Raw genomic sequence first — 21,318 nt, 5'->3', positions numbered from 1 at the left:
TGTGTCTTCTTCCTTTGTACTTGAGAGGCATTGTATTGGAAGGAGATTGATAAGGTCAAGAGAGCATGATCCATTGCAATCCCAACCGTTCTGGGTCCCACCTTAAAGTCCTCGATACTAGAAATAAAGCTTGGTGAAGTCATGACATAATCCATTGTACTGGCCCCATGCTTGTGCGGGAAGCATGTGAATCCCCCAGATAAAGGGATATTCTCTAGACCATTAAGTATGGCCAAACCATGTGTAGTTGCCATTTCCATGAGATGTCTCCCATATTCAGTGCGTTCTTTATCCTGTGAGTTTCTAGTAAGCCCCTCCTGTGATAAATCCACTTCTCTGAGCATTTCCTCAGAAGTATCATAGAATACTGCTTGAGAGTTGGCCGTTCTGGCATTAAAGTCTCCTAAAAGAACGATATCTCCATCTCTAGAGAACTCCCATATGTCATTATTCAATATGGAGAAAGGGGACTGTCCTTTAGTTGAGGAGTAGACTGATGTTCTTGGAGGGAAGTAGCATATAGCGATATATAGAAATCTACCTGTCTCGGCTCTCATTCTCACCCACATATACCTTGCTTGTTCATCTTTCTTGATAATCTGTAGTAGTGGTTTCAGCTCCTCTTTAAATAAGATTGCTACTCCTCCTGAACCCCGGCTACCTCGCAGAGATCTCTTGTCTAGTCGACCAGCTGTTTCCCATAAATACCCCTTCACATGTGGCATAAGCTGTCCCGGTATCTGGTGTGTCTCTGAGTAGAAAACTATGTCTCTGTCCCTAAAGCTGTCTGCAAAGGCACCTACATCTAGCCTATATGATCCATTACAATTCCATGCCGCTATCCGGAGCGTCGCCCCATAGGTCTCGCACCGTCATGATGAGCGCTTTTCCAGAACCACTACTTTCCCTCCTCTATAAAAGGCGATTTTCCCCTTTTCTCTTGCTGCCCTGATCTCTGGCATGTGTGCCACTTGTGCCAATGTAAGGTCATCTCCCAAGAAAATACCGGTTTTCTTAAGAGTTTTCCTCTTCTTTAGAAATTCTTTCCTTATTTCTATATTCGGGAAGCGCAGAATAAGTGCCCTATCCTTTACGTTTCCCTTCTCGTCGATTCCTTTCTTGCCCACTCTCCATGCACTTGTGTGAGTAGGCTTTGTGATGCCCATGCGTTGTAGCAATTCCCTCACTTCTTCATCTACATTCTCTTTGTCTTTGACTCCTGTGACCCGCACATGCAGAGCCCGATTCTTCCTTTTTTGCTCTTCCTCAATGGTCATATTAATAATAATGGAGGTAGGTGTGGTCTCAGGCATCTGGGCCTTCCCTGTCTTCGCATCCTCAATCGATTTCTCTGCTTCATCAACCTTTTCTTGTGTCTTAACAAAACGTTCCGCCCATGATGATGCCGTTTTCGATTTCTGTTCATCTCGTTCCCGTAGAGCTTTCATCTGATCCTTCATGTCCTCGAGCTCCTTCAGCACCGAAGGTTGGTCGTCTCCCTTCTCCTTAGTTGCAGATTTGCAAGCCGCAAGTTCTCCTTTTAGCTCCTCGATTATTGCATCTTTTCCCCCCATGTGCTTTTCCATATTTGTTCTCCATGCTTCAAAACTTGCTACTGCCTCATCGAGTTTCTTTTGCATAACGCATTCTGTTACATTTACTTCGGCCTTGATTAGGTTTCGTAATTCCGTTTTCACGATCTGAATTTCCTCATTCTGTACCCCCCGGATCTCTCTCCTTAGTTCTCTCATCATATCTCCATACATGGAGTTCCTATAGCTCTCAGCGTTCGTGTGCATTTCCTTCCTGATGTCATCCCTCATATAGTTTAGCTCTGATTTGAGCATCACCTGGACCTTCTCCATCAGTAGCTCATCATGTACCTTGGAGGTTTTCCCAACTCGTAAGGATCTTGGTGATAGTACAGTATCTCTGTTTCTCCGTTTGAAAGTAACCGTCGTTTTTTTGGGGTGGTGTAGCTATCTACACCCAGCCCTTCCCCTTCGGTAGGCGGATCCATCGAACCCGCCCCACAAATGTGGTGTAGGGTACTAGGGTGAGGGACTGAGAATAAGGCAAACTTGAAAGTTTTATTTTAAAGCTTAAAAACCTTTAAACTTTAACGTAGGAGATGGGAAGTCCTTCTACGCGTAGGTAAAGGAGGGGTGCTGGGGACTTGCTACGCGTAGGAAGTCCTACGCGGAGAAGGAGAGGGCTTGTGTGCGAGCCTCAGGGCAGTGTGACCAAGGGCGTCAGCAGCCCGCCATGGTCTCCTTCACGCGCGCAAAGAGCAGGGGCATCAGCAGCCCACCATGGTCTCCTTCACGCGCGCAAATAGTAGGGGCATCAACAATCCTTCACGCACGCAAAGAGCAGCCCTCCATCAACAGTCCTTCACGCCCGCCATCAGCAGTCCTTCATGTGAGAGTGGCGTGAGGGGGAGGCGGGACTGCAAGGCAGAGAGAGAGAGAGAGAGAGAGAGAGAGAGAGAGAGAGAGAGAGAGAGAGAGAGAGAGAGAGAGAGAGAGAGAGAGAGAGAGAGAGAGAGAGAGATGATGAAATGAAATGTTATATTAACGTCTTCAAAAGGCCAAAATGACCTATGAGACCAAACAGTTACATGTGGTGAATCTTATACCAGGTCTGGGTACAAAAAGTACAAAGAACTGAAAAGAAAATAGTGGGTAGGGGTGGGGTGAAAGCTGATACAAAGGGAATACAAAGGGTGAGTTGATACAATGGAGCTCTCTGACAGTCAAGGCATCATATGCATATACATCTGTATCCAAAAGGCTATAGAGATTCAATGTCCTCCAAGGTAAACACTTTGTCGGGACAGCTCCTACGTCACGCAAGTATGGTATGGATCTTCTGTCGCAATCTGCGTTGATGTCGAGAGGGCCTCCTCATCCGTGGACAACGGGACCGCCCAAACTCCATCGCTCGATCAAACAGTATGCCTCTGGTGCCTATGGTGTTGTTATGCTGTTGAGGCTGCTCTGACTCCTCTGTTTGTGACTGAAAGAACTCTGTAATCTTCCGTTGTTGCTAGATCTCTCTCATTGTGCCCCTCTTCAAGAGGTCCTCTCTGTGTTTGCGAATCTCCATTAAGTGTAATCCGAGGCATCTCTGATCCTGGTATCTCATGACTCTAGAAAGTGGCTCAAATCCCTCTCCGAATAGATAGTGAAAGCGGCCGCGTATCTCATAGTATACTGAGCAATGACATATGTAATGTAGCTCTGTCTCTTGCTCTATCTGGCACACCTGACATATGGGGATGGGTCGCACTGATGGATGGAGAGAGAGAGAGAGAGAGAGAGAGAGAGAGAGAGAGAGAGAGAGAGAGAGAGAGAGAGAGAGAGAGAGAGAGAAATGAAAAGAAATGTTATATTAACGTCTTCAAAAGGCCAAAATGACCTATGAGACCAATCAGTTACAAAATAGTGAATCTAATACCATGTCTGGGTACAAAAGAACTAGAAAAGAACTAGAAGTGGAACAAAATACTACTACTACTACTACAATCTAAAACTACGTGGGTGTAGCAGCTGATACAATAGGTACCCGGTAAACTGGATGTAACAGTGTGTGAAACAAAGATGGAAGAAATGGTGAGGATCCATCCTCATCTGCACTCTGGATGTCGAGAGAGTATGGCTCGAATCTTCTGTTGTAGTCTCCGTCGATGCTGTGTAGCTCCTCTCCTCAGTCGCGGTCGTCTGTATCTCTGTAGCTCCAATGCTCGGTCGATGAGAGTGCCAGTAGTGGTCGAATGAGTGTGGGACGAGCTCTGCAGTGGTGGCTGCTTCTCTGGCTGTCCCATATCTAGTGAAAAGAAATCTGTAATGTGTCTCTGGGACTGCCTCTCTCTAGCTCTCCCCAGTAAAGTGTCTCTATACCTGTGTAACTCAAGTAGATATAGTCCAAGACATCTCTGATCCTCATAACTCATGACCCTAGATAGAGGACCAAAACCCTCTCTGAATAAGCAGTGGAAACGCCCCCGTATCTCATAGAACACTGTGCAATGACATATGTAGTGCAACTCTGTCTCTGGCTCTCTCTGGCATAATCGGCATATCCTGCTGTCTGCTGGTATCCCTCTGAATCTACCGGTCTCAATCTCGAGCTGATGTGAGGATGTGCGTATCTGACCAATGGCACAACGCAAACCATGAGACATATGTGTGTCCATGTAGTTGGGTCGAATCACAAACCCATCTCCTGTGAGGTGGAGAAGATGCTCTCTATAGAAAGCCATCTTCGTGCTCAACTCCTGAGGCGGCTCTATCCATGTCCTCCTGGTGTCGAGCTGGATCAGGTCCTGACGAATGAGTCTAGTGATCTCCACCCGTGTAAGAGACAGCGAGGGTGCCTGAAGAGAATACTGGAAAGGGGGCAACCTGTCCATGGTGAAGCCATGCGTCTGAAACCATGAAGTCATCTGTGCATACCAGCATGAAGTGTCCCCCTGTAGAGCTAACTGTCTGGAAGACTCAAGGGCCAATCTAGCATATCTGTCTCTAGTAGTATCCCATAGGCTGTGCACAAAGGACACTGATCTGGTAAGCGCCTCAATCTCCATGGGGGGGGCAGCTAGCTCTGCTCGAATGATCGCGTGAGGTACGGAGGCCTTGGCTCTAATCAATCGGGAGATCATAGATACCAAGGGCCTCTCCATACGTCTCCAACCATCCTGGCCTACAGAAGGTCCCCATACCTGTACCCCATACATCATAGCTGAGGCTACTAAAGTATCAAAGAGCCATAACTTTGTCCGAGGTTCCTGGAACTGAACCTGCGAACACATCCTCTCCAAGCCTCCCAAGGCCGCATAAGCTCTGGTCAGTCTAGTCTTTGCTGCTCTCCCCAAAGAAAACCTCGGCCCAGTGAAGACTATCCCAAGGTAAGTGTATGCATCTGTATACTCCACAATCTCTTGACCATACGTGAAGGTCGGTGCCGATCTCCTGATCCACTGCGGTGTGGTGTTAAACACCATGACCTTGGTTTTACCAAGGTTTACAGACAATCCACTATCCTCTGCAAAACTGTGTAATGCATCCAACTGTCGCTGCATACCCTCTGGTGAGTCAGAGATCAAGACAATATCATCAGCATATAACAACAATGGGATCCACGTCCCTGCCAGCTGGGCACCTCTATCACCCTCTCTGTCAATGTAATCAGAGAGAGAGAGAGAGAGAGAGAGAGAGAGAGAGAGAGAGAGAGAGAGAGAGAGAGAGAGAGAGAGAGAGAGAGAGAGAGAGAGAGAGAGAGAGAGAGAGAGAGAGAGAGAGAGATGAAATGAAATGAAATGTAATATTAACGTCTTCAAAAGGCCAAAATGACCTATGAGACCAGAAGGTTACATGTGGTGAATCTAATACCAAGTCTGGGTACAAAAAGTACAAAGAACTGAAAAGAAAAGAAAATAGTGGGTAGGGGTGGGTGAAAGCTGATACAAAGGGAATAGGAAATACAAAGGGTGAGCTGATACAATGGAGCTCTTTGAAAGTCGAGGCATCATATACATATACATCAATATCCGGGACGGCTCCTATGTCGCGCCAGTATGGTATGGATCCTCTATCGCAATCATCATCGATATCGTGAGGCCCCCTCATCCGTGGGCAACGGGACCTCCCCAACTCTATCGCCCGATCAAGCAGTATGCCTCTGGTGCCTCTGGTGTTGTTATGCTGTGGGGGTTGCTCGAACTCCTTTGTCTGTGTGACTGTCACGTGACACATCCAACCCTATGTGTCCGTGGATAAGATACAACATGACAAGGGTTCAGTTCAGTCTAATCAGTCTAGAATAGGAAGTGATCTGGCACTTTTGTGAGTCTGTTCGCAGACCGTGCATGTCCAGATACTTAGAGTAGATGCATATCCTCTGGTTGCACACAACATGATCATCAAATTTCCATCAGAACCCATCAAGAGCATTTTTACAGTGCAGATAATATTTTCCCTATTTTTGACATTTTTCACCTATTATTTTTAAGTGACTTTTATTGGAAATTAGGTAGGGCAATATTGCTAAGTTGTATAAATAGAAACCTAGCGCTAGCACTTTCTGGCAGAATTTTGGTAGAAGAGGCAGCAGGAGCGCTTGCTCACAGGCAACTTCTCAGCAGGACCCCAAGATCTATAGCATTTTTGCACCACAGCAGATGGGCTAGCTTTTTTGGATCAAGAACCCAGATCAGCCAGCGTTTTTGCATCTGCATCAGCCTGGCGACAACAGAGGAGAGTTCAGCCCTAGCGTTAGTAGTTGCATCAGCAGATTCATAGCAGATTGCACCAGACATAAGATTTTCAGCCCTAGCGTTTTTGTATTTGCAAGATACCTCAGCTTTTTTGCAGATCTTCGCGACGGAATCAGCCCTAGGACCAGCGTTTTCAGTTTTCAGCAGTCAGTACTTGCAATAGAACCCTCGAACCTCGCAGATCTCACCTTCCTGTATAGCAAATCCTCGCTGCATGGTGAGATCCCGCGAAGTTTGCAGTTTCAGCTTGGAAAACGCAGATTTCAGCATCCGCGTTTTCAGCGTGTCGTCGTCGCATCGTCGCCATCAACATCGTCATCGACATAGAGTTAGAATTCAGCAGATAAAAGATTTGCAGATTTTTGCCCGTCTCGTCGTCGTCCTCATCGTCGGCAAGTCCAAGAATTGTAGAGATTTGTGCAATCAATAGTAGACCGCTCTCGCCATAGAGAGTGGGGGGCCTTCGGAGGAGGGTTTTGACAACGTTCTAGTGTCGTATTCTTCTCTCTCTGTCTCTCAGTCTCATGCACCCTCATTCACAGTGTTCACCACTTGGTTTGTGTCCATTGCACTTTCTCACTAAAGGAACGGAAGGCTCTCCCTTCCACAAGTAAGAGGAACCCTTGAGCACAGTTCGGAGCACTCATCTTGAGCAAAGTTCAACATTCACTTCCGTTGCACCTTACAGTGATTGAAAGAAATCTGTAATCTTTCGCTGTCGTTGGATCTGAGAGAGAGAGAGAGAGAGAGAGAGAGAGAGAGAGAGAGAGAGAGAGAGAGAGAGAGAGAGAGAGAGAGAGAGAGAGAGAGAGAGAGAGAGAGGAAATGAAATGAAATGTTATATTAACGTCTTCAAAAGGCCAGAATGACCTATGAGACCAAACTGATACAAAAGTGGTGAATCTGTTACAATGTTTGGGTACCTTAGTACTAAAGTACTAAGTGTGAAAAGTGTGAAAATAAATGTGAAAAACTAAATACAAAGTATTAAATAAACTTCTTAGGAGCATTCTGGGTGTCTGGCTAGAATGCTTCTAATCCTTTGTTGTAGTCTCCTCTGGTGAAGTGTGCTTCTACATCTTGGTTGTGGTCGTCTCGATTTCCTAAGCTCAATCGCCCTGTCAATGAGAGTGCCTTTGGTATGAGTGTGGGTACTCCTTTGTGCTGGCTGCTGGCCTCTTGCTTCTCCTTCCACTCGTGCTTCTCTCGATCCGAAGAAATTTGTGATCTGCCTCTGAGGCTGTAGTGCTCTTTGTCTTCTCATTAGATTATCCCTGTGCCAATGTAGTTCCAGTAGGTACAAGCCTAAGCATCTTTGATCTTGGTATTGCATGACTCTATCTAGAGGTCCAAAGCCTTCTTTAAATAGGCAATGGAAATGCCCTCGTATCTCATAGTATACGGTGCAATGGCATATGTAGTGTAATTCTGTCTCCGGCTCCATTCCGCATAACATGCAAATTCTGCTCTCACGTGGGATTCCCCTAAATCTGCCAAATTCAATTTCCAGCTGGTGTGAGGATGTATGAATCTGACCAATAGCACATCTCAAACCATGAGGCAGGTGGGTATCCATGTAGCTCGGGCGAATCACAAATCCATCTTCAGATAGCTGTAGGAAGTTTTCTTTGTAGTCGGTCATCTTCGTGCCCAATTCTTGTGTAGGGTCTACCATGTCCTCTTAGTATCCAACTGTATAAGATCCCGACGGATGATTTTATTAATCTCCGTTCGTGTAATTGCCAGTGATGGAGCGGAGAGAGAGAGAGAGAGAGAGAGAGAGAGAGAGAGAGAGAGAGAGAGAGAGAGAGAGAGAGAGAGAGAGAGAGAGAGAGAGAGAGAGAGAGAGAGAGAGAGAGAAATGAAATGATATATTAACGTCTGCAAAAGGCCAAAATGACCTATGAGACCATCAGATACAAAGTGGTGAATCTAATACAATGTCTGAAGTACAAGTACAAAAAGTATTGAAAGTAAAAATGAAAACTGAAAGAGAGATGAAATGAAATGAAATGTTATATTAACGTCTTCAAAAGGCCAAAGTGACCTATGAGACCAGAAAGTTACAATGCGGTGTATCTGATACAAAGTCAGATTAACAAAATAAATTAAACTAGGATAACAAAATATAAATATTGCGGAATCCTAAACTAAGCTGATATGTGTGAAAGGTGAAAAGCGTGAAATGTGTGAACTAAGCAATACAGTGTGTAGACAATATGGGAGGGAAGTAGAGAGAAATGAAATGAAATGAAATGAAATGTTATATTAACGTCTTCAAAAGGCCAAAATGACCTATGAGACCAATCAGTTACAAAATAGTGAATCTAATACCATGTCTGGGTACAAAAGAACTAGAAAAGAACTAGAAGTGGAACAAAATACTACTACTACTACTACAATCTAAAACTACGTGGGTGTAGCAGCTGATACAATAGGTACCCGGTAAACTGGATGTAACAGTGTGTGAAACAAAGATGGAAGAAATGGTGAGGATCCATCCTCATCTGCACTCTGGATGTCGAGAGAGTATGGCTCGAATCTTCTGTTGTAGTCTCCGTCGATGCTGTGTAGCTCCTCTCCTCAGTCGCGGTCGTCTGTATCTCTGTAGCTCCAATGCTCGGTCGATGAGAGTGCCAGTAGTGGTCGAATGAGTGTGGGACGAGCTCTGCAGTGGTGGCTGCTTCTCTGGCTGTCCCATATCTAGTGAAAAGAAATCTGTAATGTGTCTCTGGGACTGCCTCTCTCTAGCTCTCCCCAGTAAAGTGTCTCTATACCTGTGTAACTCAAGTAGATATAGTCCAAGACATCTCTGATCCTCATAACTCATGACCCTAGATAGAGGACCAAAACCCTCTCTGAATAAGCAGTGGAAACGCCCCCGTATCTCATAGAACACTGTGCAATGACATATGTAGTGCAACTCTGTCTCTGGCTCTCTCTGGCATAATCGGCATATCCTGCTGTCTGCTGGTATCCCTCTGAATCTACCGGTCTCAATCTCGAGCTGATGTGAGGATGTGCGTATCTGACCAATGGCACAACGCAAACCATGAGACATATGTGTGTCCATGTAGTTGGGTCGAATCACAAACCCATCTCCTGTGAGGTGGAGAAGATGCTCTCTATAGAAAGCCATCTTCGTGCTCAACTCCTGAGGCGGCTCTATCCATGTCCTCCTGGTGTCGAGCTGGATCAGGTCCTGACGAATGAGTCTAGTGATCTCCACCCGTGTAAGAGACAGCGAGGGTGCCTGAAGAGAATACTGGAAAGGGGGCAACCTGTCCATGGTGAAGCCATGCGTCTGAAACCATGAAGTCATCTGTGCATACCAGCATGAAGTGTCCCCCTGTAGAGCTAACTGTCTGGAAGACTCAAGGGCCAATCTAGCATATCTGTCTCTAGTAGTATCCCATAGGCTGTGCACAAAGGACACTGATCTGGTAAGCGCCTCAATCTCCATGGGGGGGGCAGCTAGCTCTGCTCGAATGATCGCGTGAGGTACGGAGGCCTTGGCTCTAATCAATCGGGAGATCATAGATACCAAGGGCCTCTCCATACGTCTCCAACCATCCTGGCCTACAGAAGGTCCCCATACCTGTACCCCATACATCATAGCTGAGGCTACTAAAGTATCAAAGAGCCATAACTTTGTCCGAGGTTCCTGGAACTGAACCTGCGAACACATCCTCTCCAAGCCTCCCAAGGCCGCATAAGCTCTGGTCAGTCTAGTCTTTGCTGCTCTCCCCAAAGAAAACCTCGGCCCAGTGAAGACTATCCCAAGGTAAGTGTATGCATCTGTATACTCCACAATCTCTTGACCATACGTGAAGGTCGGTGCCGATCTCCTGATCCACTGCGGTGTGGTGTTAAACACCATGACCTTGGTTTTACCAAGGTTTACAGACAATCCACTATCCTCTGCAAAACTGTGTAATGCATCCAACTGTCGCTGCATACCCTCTGGTGAGTCAGAGATCAAGACAATATCATCAGCATATAACAACAATGGGATCCACGTCCCTGCCAGCTGGGCACCTCTATCACCCTCTCTGTCAATGTAATCAGAGAGAGAGAGAGAGAGAGAGAGAGAGAGAGAGAGAGAGAGAGAGAGAGAGAGAGGTGTTTCAAGTTCATAAATCTCTCGTGCCTCTTTCTCCGGTATGTTTCTGGCTGCATGTTTTGTGTAACTCTTGTTTGCTGATTTCATCAATCAACCATTGTTATGAGGAGCGAGGGAGATCAAAGCATGTTATGTGTGCAGAAACTCTGTGGTTGCACTTGGGAAGATGTGGAATCAAGCCGGATGTACAACACCCTAGTTTTGGTGATATAAAGCAGTGTATTGATTCATTGATTAGACAAAGGTAAGCTGTCTGGCAAGGTTTCAGGTAATAATTTTGATTTTTGCATGGATGGAAATGTTGCTAATTTTAGTTCAACTTAAAAACTGTTGCAAAGTTACCTACTTTGAGGTGCTGCGGAGCTATTGTCACCGGGAAATTTAAATAACTTGTGACAGCTCCTTGCCCCGCCCCCCCCAACCTCCCACCACCACCACACACACACACACACACACACACACACACACACACACACACACACACACACACACACACACACACACACACACACACACATGTGCACGTCCGCGTGCAGTAGTAGAACCAGGGTAACACATAAAAATTGCGCTTACTGACGTCTGCGTCATTGAGAGTGTTAAATGCTAGCCACGTTTCTTACACACTTATCTCATGAAAAATTCTGTGTTGTCTTCTAGTTTTATCATGTCATACAGTAAGCATCTAATACGATTAGGCTAAGCTTGGCAGGATTGAAAAGCCTTTTTTGCAGAAAATTGAGATTTTATTGAGGCTTTAGGCTAAGCATGGCAGAAGTTAAAAATTTTTTGTAGCAAGCTGTGTTTCGGCAATTTTTGGTAACAAGGCATTTTGATGTAGTAGGTTATAATTTATAGCACTTTAGACTGAACTTCAATGCACCTGAAAAAGAGGAATTTGTACTCATCTGGCTCGCTTGTGAATCTTCATGTTTTATCACCTCAGCTTTTGGAAGGGGGGCATGTGGTTTCCTTTTTTCTGCATTGGGATTGTTCAGTTTCAGCTCTCAATTTTCATAACTTTTGGGCCGGTACTACCTCTACACGGGACTGGCTAGGGTTGAGGGTACTTAATTGATGGCAAATTTAAATGGTTGCAATATCGCTTTTTCTCGTCATCAGAGTTTGATTTATTGTACTCATGAAGCTTATCCATTGCGAATAAGATCAGGTACATACTGAAGGAAAAGGTTTCTGGTGCTGATGGGGAGTCTTTTGTTTACGAGCTTGCAGAGAAATCCCTCGATCAAGCCGTAAAACTCAAGCTTGATGCATTTGTTTTGAAGGTGGTATCACATCCTTATTTTGCTATCATTTTTCTGGTGTGCCTACAGCTTGTGCTTAAAGACCGTAATTTGTTGATGGCAGATGGTAAAAAGAGATGGCCTCTCTTTCGATAGCTCCATGACGTGCTAGGACTGGGCTCATCAATCATTTTATGTACAGCAAAGGTTCTTTTTTGTATAGAGAAGTAGATTCAAGTATGAGTCAAAATCTAATGCAATAGTATCGAGTCAGATGCTAATGTGTACCACCTTTAAAGAGATTGGGAGTTTTATTGCGGATGGTGTTCATCTCTGTAAAACAAAACTCTTGTTATTGTAACTGTTTCCACAATACAAGCCTTTTGATGTTGCTGCTATTTGAGAGGAAAGCATTATGCTGAGGGATATATTATCACTCCAATATTATCATTGATACTGTTGCCTTGTCTGCTAGCTGCAGTATCCATTCTATAAGTAGATCTTGCACTTGTAAGGAATGAGGTGCATAGACATAGATAGTTGAAGAATGAGCTTCTCACTGTGGAGAAGGTGTTCTTTAGCAAATTATGGCCCCCAGATAAGAGCAACTGTTGCATTCATCAATGTGATGGGGGATAAAGATGACAAAGCAGAGGTCTGTGGCCCACAATGAAGCAAGCAATGTGTGGCCTTGTTTTGTCCTCATAAAAGAGGTGGATGATGCAAAACTGCTTGATGCAAAATGGTGGAGAAGGCCACTATGATTCTTCTTTTTGTCCAGTTTTTATGTACCACTTGTGAATGTTCATATCTCTACACTACATGCTCTTTGTCGAGCAATTGATGCTTGGAAAATCAAGCGTTCAAGTGAGTGAAAAAGAGGGATTCAAGTTATTGAACATGTATTGTGCCATATGGGCTTGCATGGTGGCAATGTCAAGACCCAAAATTCATCTCATCTATAGTTGGTCGTGGGTAGGCGGTAGTATGTTGAACAGCACCCCACTCACAACTGGCACTAGTGACGTCCCCAAAAGTAGTGCTTGTGCATTGTTTCCTTTGCACGTTACTTGTGATGTTGAGAGCAACAATCTCTAATATCCCACCCTTGTCCCACAACACCCTTTATAGCCTTCATCTAGTCCAACTAGTTCAATGCGGACTTTATAAGAAACATATCAAGAGCAACTATTCAAGTGTCGTAAGATCAAACCCCCCGAGTCATTGCTTGTCGCCGCAGATTGGCAATCTCATAGGTTATCTCGTCTTCCCGAGAGGTAACCAAATAGGCAACCCATAACCAAATAGGCAACCCACAACTCTTGTAAAGACAAGTGGTTTCTCATATTCAATAAATCTTTGATGTGTGCTTCTGCAAGTAACCAATAGCTAGCTTTCGCATGGTTGGGCTCTCTTAGCAATTCACAAGCTTTCAATTAAGGGGAAGTGAATGATCCAGGTAAAATAGGCCCGTGAGGCATGCACCCTCCTCTAATTCTGTATGTAGAGAGGTCCCTCGATGTTCAGTTTTGCTTCGAACTGATGATTTCTCAGAAAGACCTTACCGTGCACACAATAAAAGGCCAATTAATGCCCCCCATCATTTTGGTTAATTCACCAAGTTTGTTTGAGCATGCTTGCTTCCTATTTTTCAATTCCCAAGCTATTTGAGCTTGCATCTTGCTACTTGCAACCATGGCAATGATGCACAGGTGGACGACGACAACTCCAAGGTGCTGGAGTGTGACATGTTGCTGAGGACGATCTACAAGGCTTTTCAGGGTCTCTCCCCAGAGTCGGGGGAGTCAAAGGCATTGGCGAGTTCCACCCATGCATGGAGTCTTGGTACTCGCCCTGTGAGAAACTGGACATCGATAGGGGTATCAAGAGAGTCACTATTCTCTGTTGAAGGTCTTGACGCCTTGAAGATAACCCAGAGGCACATCGCAATCCATGCGAGAGGGATCTCTAGATGGTTCAAAGTGCTGCAATATGCTTACATATGGTTTCATCTGGGCAGCCGCCCCTCATTCCTCCAGTTTGATCTGGAAGAGATGGCTCTGCAATCTCCTTCTTCTATGTTAGTGTGGATGGACTCTTTAGCAAACTACCTAGAGGGATCCAAATCACTCGCATCGTCCAGCTACATTGCAGATGAGATGAACATTGTTCTGAGCATCTGCACTGCAGCTGAAAGGGCCTTTCAGAAATGATGCTGTTGGCTCAGTGTTAGACAGCAGCAACTGTACTATAGTATGATAATGAAAGGCACGGCAGAAGAGTTCCTAAGTGTTCAGGTTCTCGTGGTGGCTAGAGTGCTGGTATGTATAGTCAGATTCCTCTCCGACCTGCCTGCCATCACTTGCAGATCTATCCGTATCCTTGAGAGCTGCTTGTACTCATGAATCGCTTTGACATGTGGCTACCGTGCCTCTTTTGGGATCCCTCGCTTCATCCCACCATTGCTGCCTCATGGATGTTTGTTGCCTTTTTGGCGTGCAGGAAGGCCCTAGGGCAGTGGTGGCAATGTTGGGGCATAATTAGGGCCGTCTGATGATAGGACCTGATGGCTGACATGTGTAAAAGGTCACTTAGTTTAGCTGGGTCTGCTTTTAGGATGGGCTATGAGCAGAATGTCTTTTAGTGTGAAAGGGCATAAGGTTTAGGCGGTGCACGTCCCACTGCGCAACAGATCTGGAGGTTGTATGCTTCTGGCGGTTGTCTCAGGCTTCGCCCAGTGGAGTATTTCTCTGAAATAAGAGGTCAGTGCCTTCTTTGGTGCATGCAATGTTCTGTGTTGGCGCAGCTGTTTTTGGTATTTTGGTTGCATGGCCCAATTGACATCTTGCAGCCAGTGGCTTCTCCAGGTGACAAGCTGGACGATCTGCCTCAATGTCGAGCCTTCTGTTTGGTGGCATGAGCATGACACAGTGATGTAGGAGAGTATAAATTGAAGGTCTTTGTGTGTAGTGTACAATGAAGGAGTTGTGTTACTGGCTTAGCTCTTTCTGTGCAAGAAAGTATGAAGCAATTCTTATTTTCTGTTGCATTTTGTCATGGCTACACATGATCTGCAATTTTGGAGGAAGACAAGCATGGTGACGATGGTCATAGTGACGCCAAAGCATGTACTTCGAAGGAGGTCTAGTACTCTGATGCTTTTTATGTTGTTCACTATCTGGTATGTTGTGAAATGTTGTTTGCCATCTGCTATGTTATGAAGTTATTCTGAGTTGTATGTAGGTTTGTTGCGCTTGCTACTGTCATTACGAATGGAACATTGTGAATTTCAGATGTGCCAGAGTTCACTTAACATCTTGTCATTAGCTTTGTTATCTCTTCTTGGGAGTATGAATTACTGTGCAGCTGTCATATTACCTGTTGTGAGCATGTAATTGCTGTCACGCGAGCATGCGAAGTCTATCACCAAGTGCATAAATGACCTTAGCGCTGCAAAATGGTTGTCACCTGTTATGAGCATGTAACTGCTGTTGATTGTTATGAGCACGAAATTGCTGTTGCATGAGCATGCGAAGTCTATCACCGAGTACATAAATGACCTTAGCGCAAATGGTTGTAACCTGTGTTTGAAACGCCTAGAAGATGCAATGCAGCGGTAATATTATGGTGGAGTTCGGATGCATTGGATGGTGTGCTATGTGCCATGGTGTCTGTACTGTGACTCGCTAGCTCTTCGTGTTCAAATGAAGCAATTAGTTGAAAGAGCAGGGCAGCAACATTTCTAGGGCGTGGAGTCAATCGAATGAGTGCTTATTGAAGAGTCCACCGAGGGAGACCACAGCAGCCAGGGCGTGGAGCTGATTACACGAACGCCTCCTCCCTGCTTTGATGTCCATGATGACTGGTTTTGCTTCTCGCATTTTCTGTCTTCATCTCTAGCAACAACAATGTCTTGCTACACAAACATTGTGGATGTGTGGTTCCAGAAATGTGTAGGCACTAAAGACTAAGGGGTTTTGCAGGGCTTGCAACAAGAACTGTTCTTTGTCCATAACACTTAGGCTTGAGGCACAAGTTCGTAGCAAGAGTGGCATAACTTCATGGCCCTATGGTGGACGAGATCCGTTCATTGCCAAACAGTAGCTTCCAAGACTTGTACCTAAACAATGATGTGGAGGCAAGGGAGATATTTTCAACAACTATTGAGGGAACTTTCAAGCTTAGCACCAATGGTACTGTGATATCATTCACTCTATCATAAGAATATTGTGAATGTGAGCTACTCTATGAGGAAAGAGTTGGACAAAGAGATGCTTGGTCAGCATAATGAGAAGTACACATCATTGAAGGTCGAAATGTAGACTATAGTGAGGGAAAAAGTGAATGTAAAGGAATGCATGGTGCCAAAAAGGTTAGAGATGCACTTGTTGCTTTCGAGTCCTAGAAATAAAAAATGGAAGAACGCATGAATGAAAAGATTGCATTGATCAGACCTCTTAAAGGGAAGCTCATAGCTTGCAAAAGGAGGGTTAAAATCAACCCTCAATGATAAAGGAGCTCGAAATCATTAAGAAGCAGGTGAAAACCCTACGGGAAGAGGAAGAGCAAAAGGTAGGAACATCTTTATGGGCGGAGCACCGATTCAAAACACAAGAGAAGGTTGATAAAGCTGAAAAGTGGATCGAGGATGCAAAGAAAGGAAAAGATATATGCATGAAGCCACACCAACATCGACTATCATCGATATGACAATTGAGGAGTAGCAAAAGAGGAAGACTAGAGCCCTTCATGTGCGTGTTACAGGTCTTATAGACTTTGGAAAAGTAGACGTATAAGTGCTAGAGCTCTTGAAGCGCATGGGTATTTTTGAGAGAGTTAGCAAGAAGGGAAATGATGAGAAAGGAAGTCTAAAAAAAAGAGCACTCAATACATGTTTCCCTATGCTAGAAGCTAGGAAGGAATTCTTGAAAAAGAGACCAACACTCAAGAAAACTAGGATATTTTTGGGTGATGACCTCACTAACACAAGTAGCACACATGCAAGAGTTGATGCTAGAGATCAAGGCGGTGAGGGAGAAAGGAAAAATTGCTTTCTACGGGGGAGGGAGAGTAGTGGTGTTAAAAAAACACATCGCATGACGATGCGAGACCTATGGTATCAACTTTAGAATGGCAGCATGGAATTGTAATGAATCAATGAAGCTAGGTGTAGTCGCATTTGAGGATAGCTTTAAAGGAAGAGACATTATTTTTTACTCGGAGACGCATCAAACTCTTGGCGGCACGTTACCTTGAGTGACGGAACACCATTGGGAGACTAATTTTAGGAAACATGTGAGATCAACGCATAGAGGACATGGGTTGGGAGGTGTGAGTCCTACTTAGAGAGGAGCTTCAACCCCTCATTTGTTCGGAGAGACGAGTAGACCATATATATGTGGGTCATAGTGAGAGCGGAGACAGGGAGGCCATTCTACATTGCAATATGCTATTTTGCCTATTGCACATCTCATTATGCATCGCCCAAGGGACAATCACCCTACATGATATTGGAGGACGACTTATGGGAGTTCTCTAGGGATGGAGATGCCATTCACTGGTGAGACTTTAATGCTAGGACGCGTCAATCTTTGACATCTTTCTATGATACCTTAGAGAAAATGTTCAGAGAATTTGATGTGAATGATGTGTATTTGGCCATGTGTTCGTAGGATGAGGAGCACATTGGATATGGGGGATATCTGACAGATATGGGGATTGCACATGGACTGGCCATCTTGAATGACTTCTAGAAATTTTTGTTAGGTATTCAAGCCCGGATTTAGTGTGTTAGCCCATGGGAACACTCCCTTGAAGCATGCATATGAACTTCACTCGTGTTTAGAAGTTTGCATGGCAATCTTTTGCCGCTTTTAAATTAATACACAAGAAAGATACAATAGTGTTATATATTTTTTCTTGTGCCGTCTCGTCTCTCTCTCTCTCTCTCTCTCTCTCTCTCTCTCTCTCTCTCTCTCGTATGCACTCCATCGCTCCCCCTCCCTTCCCATACCGCCCCACGCTCTCCCACTCGCCCAGCTACCGTGTCCACCGCTAGTGTGGGTGCACATGCACGTTTAGTGCCTCCTTGGCGTACGGTGATCAAGCATGAGGAAGTTGAACGATAAAGCCGACCCCCTAGAGGATGCCATTCAAAAGTGCAAAGAGGAAATGACGGAGATCATTACCAAGATGAACAGCAATCTTTTGGGCACAATAAACATGCTCGAAGGACGCGTGCTGATCCAAGAGAGCAAGATAAGTACGCTGGAAGAACGAGTGACGAGTCAAGAGGAAGAGATTGCGCCGCTCAAGAAAGATCTCGCCGAAGCACGATCAAGAAACACACTGGAAGAGGGTGAACTGCAACCCTCAGTAATCGAAGAAATCAACACAATCAAGGAGCAAGTACGGGCCATCAAAGAGGGAGAAGAGCCACACAAAGAAATAACGACTTCTTGGGTGGATGTTCTTACCAAAACTCAACAGAAGGCGGATGAAGCTGAGAAATAAATCAAGGTGGCCAAGAAAGGAAAAGGAAAGGAGATAACGCACACGTCCACACCCACTATTATTAATCAAACACTAGAGGAGGAGCAAAGGAGACGGGTGCGCGCTTTGCATGTGAGAATTTGCGGTCTTAAAGACAAAGGCAATGTGGACGAAGAAGTAAAAGAACTCACAGCCTTGATGGGGGTTCATGAGCTGACGCACACAAGGGCATGGAGAGTGGGCAACATAAAGAAAAATGGAAGCAATGGAGAAACCTCAAAAGAAAGACACTCATCCTCTGTTTTCCCTCCATGGAAGCGAAGAAGTCCTTCTTGAAGAAAAGACCAACTCTTAAAGAGACTGGCATCTTTCTCGGGGATGATCTCACCCTCTCGTAGATCGCTCATATGCAGCAAGTAATGCCGGAGATTAGAGCGGCAAGGGGAAAAGGCAAGATTGCCTTCTACCCAGACGGAAAAGTGGTAATACTAGGGCTACGCTCCACATGACGGTGCGAGACTTATGGGACCACACTCAAAGTGGCTGCCTGGAACTGTAATGGATCTTTGCGTGTTGATGTAGGTGCTTTTGTGGATAGCTTTACTGGAAGAGACATCATCTTTTACTCTGAGACACACCAGGCCCTTGTGCAATCCATGCCTCACATCAGTGGATACAGGTGGGAGACAACTTACATACAGGAGACACGCTCAGAACACAGAGGGCGGGGCTCGGGGGGAGTGGCAGTGTTATTTAGAGAGGATCTGCAACGACTGATACATATAGGCCGCAGGGATGAGCAGGCTAGGTACATGTGGGTGAGATTGAAAGCAGAGACAGACAGATATCTCTACCTAGCTATTTGCTACTTTCCCCCGAGTACATCAGTTTATGCATCACCCAGAGGACAGTCCCCTTTCTCTATTTGGGATGATGACATATGGGAGTTCTCTAGGGATGGTGACATTATCATCCTAGGGGACTTCAATGCTAGGACTGCCCATCACCAGGCAATGTTTTATGATACTTCAGAAGAGATGCTAAGAGAGCTAGATGTTGTGGAGACGGGCGTGTCCAGCCTATCACACGACGTGGAATATACCGAGTATGGGCGACACCTGATAGACATGGGCACTGCACATGGATTGGCCATCTTGAACGGCCTATAGAGATTTCCTGTTGCGGGAGGTTTTACATGTTTTCCTCACAGGCATGGAGCCAGCACAGTGGACTATGTCATGGCACAACCGAATCTCATCTCTAGTATCCAGGATCTCACAGTTGGGCCCAGACCGGTCGGGGTAGCAATAGATCATGCTTTGGTGTCGATGACAATCTGTTTCCAGTTCAGTGTAGCACACAGGCCACGGGTAGCAGCCCCTACTCGCTACACATTCACACGGGAGACGGATTCTGTATACATGGACGGGATCTACAGACGCCTATGCACTGAGGACCCTGGGCGACCTCTGGAGGAGCTAACTACTATACTGACACATACATTACATGAGGCAGCAGCAGAAGCATACCCACACACCCAGCCTGAGCAGAGCCGCCAATCAGGGAGCATGCCTCAGAACAGCTGGTATGATGAGGAGTGCCGCCAGACTAGAGCCGGACTTCAGAGGGAGGTGCTTTTGGGGGACGTCACTCACAGATTGACTTCCGACGCTTGGTACAGCGGAAGAAGAGGGCTTTTTTGGCTCGACTCGAACATGATCTATATCAGCTATTCTTGAGTCAGGACGCGCGTGAGGCATGGCGGCTCTTTCATGAGCAGTCCCCCCCCTCCCCCCCCTTGCTATTTCCTCCACATAGACCTGGGGTCAGTACGCATCATCTTTGTACACAGTACGTGGACAGCCGCCCCTCCCCAACCATCTCGACCCATGCCCACACACATGTGCTTTTTTCCCCGTTGAGATGGTGAAGAAAGCTATTGACAGGATGAGGACTGGGAGAGCATATGATCATGATGGCTTAGTCGCTGAGCATTTCATTCATGCCAAAGACCTACTAGCAGAGCTTCTAGCAGTTATGTTTAACAGTGCCATGTGTGAGGGCCTACCGGACACTTGGAGCCTATCTACAATCGTACGTATCTTCAAGTCAGGAGACCCCATCGAGCCTGGGAATTATCGCACTATTATGATTGGGCACACACTGGCACGGTTGTATGCATCCATTCTTGAGCAACAGCTGAGTAGATGGGCAGAGAGGGAAGGAATGCGTGCAACTGGGCAGGCAGGGTTCAGGAGAGGCTTCTCTACTCTTGACCACATCTTGACACTCAGGGCCATCATCGAGGAAGGCAGATCTCATGGGAGACGGATCTATTGTAGCTTTGTGGACTTCCGCAAAGCTTTTGACACAGTACCCAGAGCTAGATTGATGCGCAGATTAAAGGAAATGGGAGTACCCACAAAGCTCATTTGGGGGATCATGGCATTGTACGGATCAGTAGTAGGGCATGTACGCAGCCCGGAGGGACTCTCAACACCGTTTCACTCCACTATTGGGGTGAAGCAGGGCTGCCCGCTCTCTCCTACTCTTTTTGGTATGTATGTGGATGAGGTTTCTGACTACATTGACAGCGATGGGGATAAAGGTGCACAGCTGGCAGGGACATGGATTCCACTTTTGTTATATGCGATTGATATTGTGTCGATCTCCGAATCCCCAGAGGGAATGCAACGTCAATTGGATGCTTTGCATACGTTTTCCCACGAAAGTGGTTTGTCTGTCAACCTTGGTAAAACCAAGGTTATGGTGTTTAATACCACCCCACAGTGGATCAGGAGATCATCACCTACATTCACAGACGGCCAGGAGACTGTGGAGTACACAGATTCTTACACTTACCTGGAGTGGTTTTTAGCGGACCCACATTATCACTCAGAAGAGCAACAGAGACCAGACTAACTAGAGCCCACACAGCATTGGGTAGATTGGAGAGGATGTGTTCGCAGGTTCAGTTTCAGGAGCCCCGGATGAAGCTTTGGCTCTTCGACACCTTGGTGGCCTCAACATTGCTCTGTGGGGCTGAGATTTGGGGACCTTCATTGGATCACCATGGGAGGCCGGGTCGCACAGACGGATGGGGGAACATGGAGAAACCTCTCGTCTCTATGATCTCGCGGCTCATTAGAGCCAAGGCATCAGTACTACGGGCCATTATCCGAGCA

General features: G+C 45.8%; 2 protein-coding genes and 1 pseudogene across 2 annotated transcripts in view; all 3 read left to right on the top strand.

Annotated features, from left to right (window-relative positions):
• The window catches only part of LOC147446662 (melanoma-associated antigen G1-like protein), a 52,150-nt gene extending 40,111 nt beyond the window's left edge, over positions 1–12,039 (top strand). The window contains exons 4-6 of the mRNA XM_086525853.1: positions 10,542–10,644; positions 11,569–11,683; positions 11,766–12,039. Of these exons, the coding sequence (XP_086381979.1) occupies positions 10,542–10,644; positions 11,569–11,683; positions 11,766–11,813 (266 nt within the window). The 3' untranslated portion in view covers positions 11,814–12,039. The remainder of the gene's footprint in view (positions 1–10,541; positions 10,645–11,568; positions 11,684–11,765) is intronic.
• Positions 12,040–13,307: 1,268 nt separating this feature from the next.
• Positions 13,308–13,854, top strand: LOC147446661 (uncharacterized). The gene has a single exon (XM_086526274.1). The coding sequence runs from the start codon at positions 13,390–13,392 to the stop codon at positions 13,852–13,854; it is 465 nt and encodes a 154-aa protein (XP_086382400.1). The 5' UTR covers positions 13,308–13,389.
• Positions 13,855–18,945: 5,091 nt separating this feature from the next.
• On the top strand, positions 18,946–21,055 carry LOC147446660 (uncharacterized; annotated as a pseudogene).
• The last annotated feature ends 263 nt before the right edge of the window (positions 21,056–21,318 follow it).

This window comes from Adiantum capillus-veneris, chromosome 12 (assembly GCF_014529385.1).
Source record: "Adiantum capillus-veneris isolate H3 chromosome 12, ASM1452938v2, whole genome shotgun sequence".
Classification (NCBI taxonomy): Eukaryota; Viridiplantae; Streptophyta; class Polypodiopsida; order Polypodiales; family Pteridaceae; genus Adiantum; species Adiantum capillus-veneris.
Note: the sequence above shows the minus strand (reverse complement) of the source record. Positions and strands in the feature narration are given on the sequence as shown.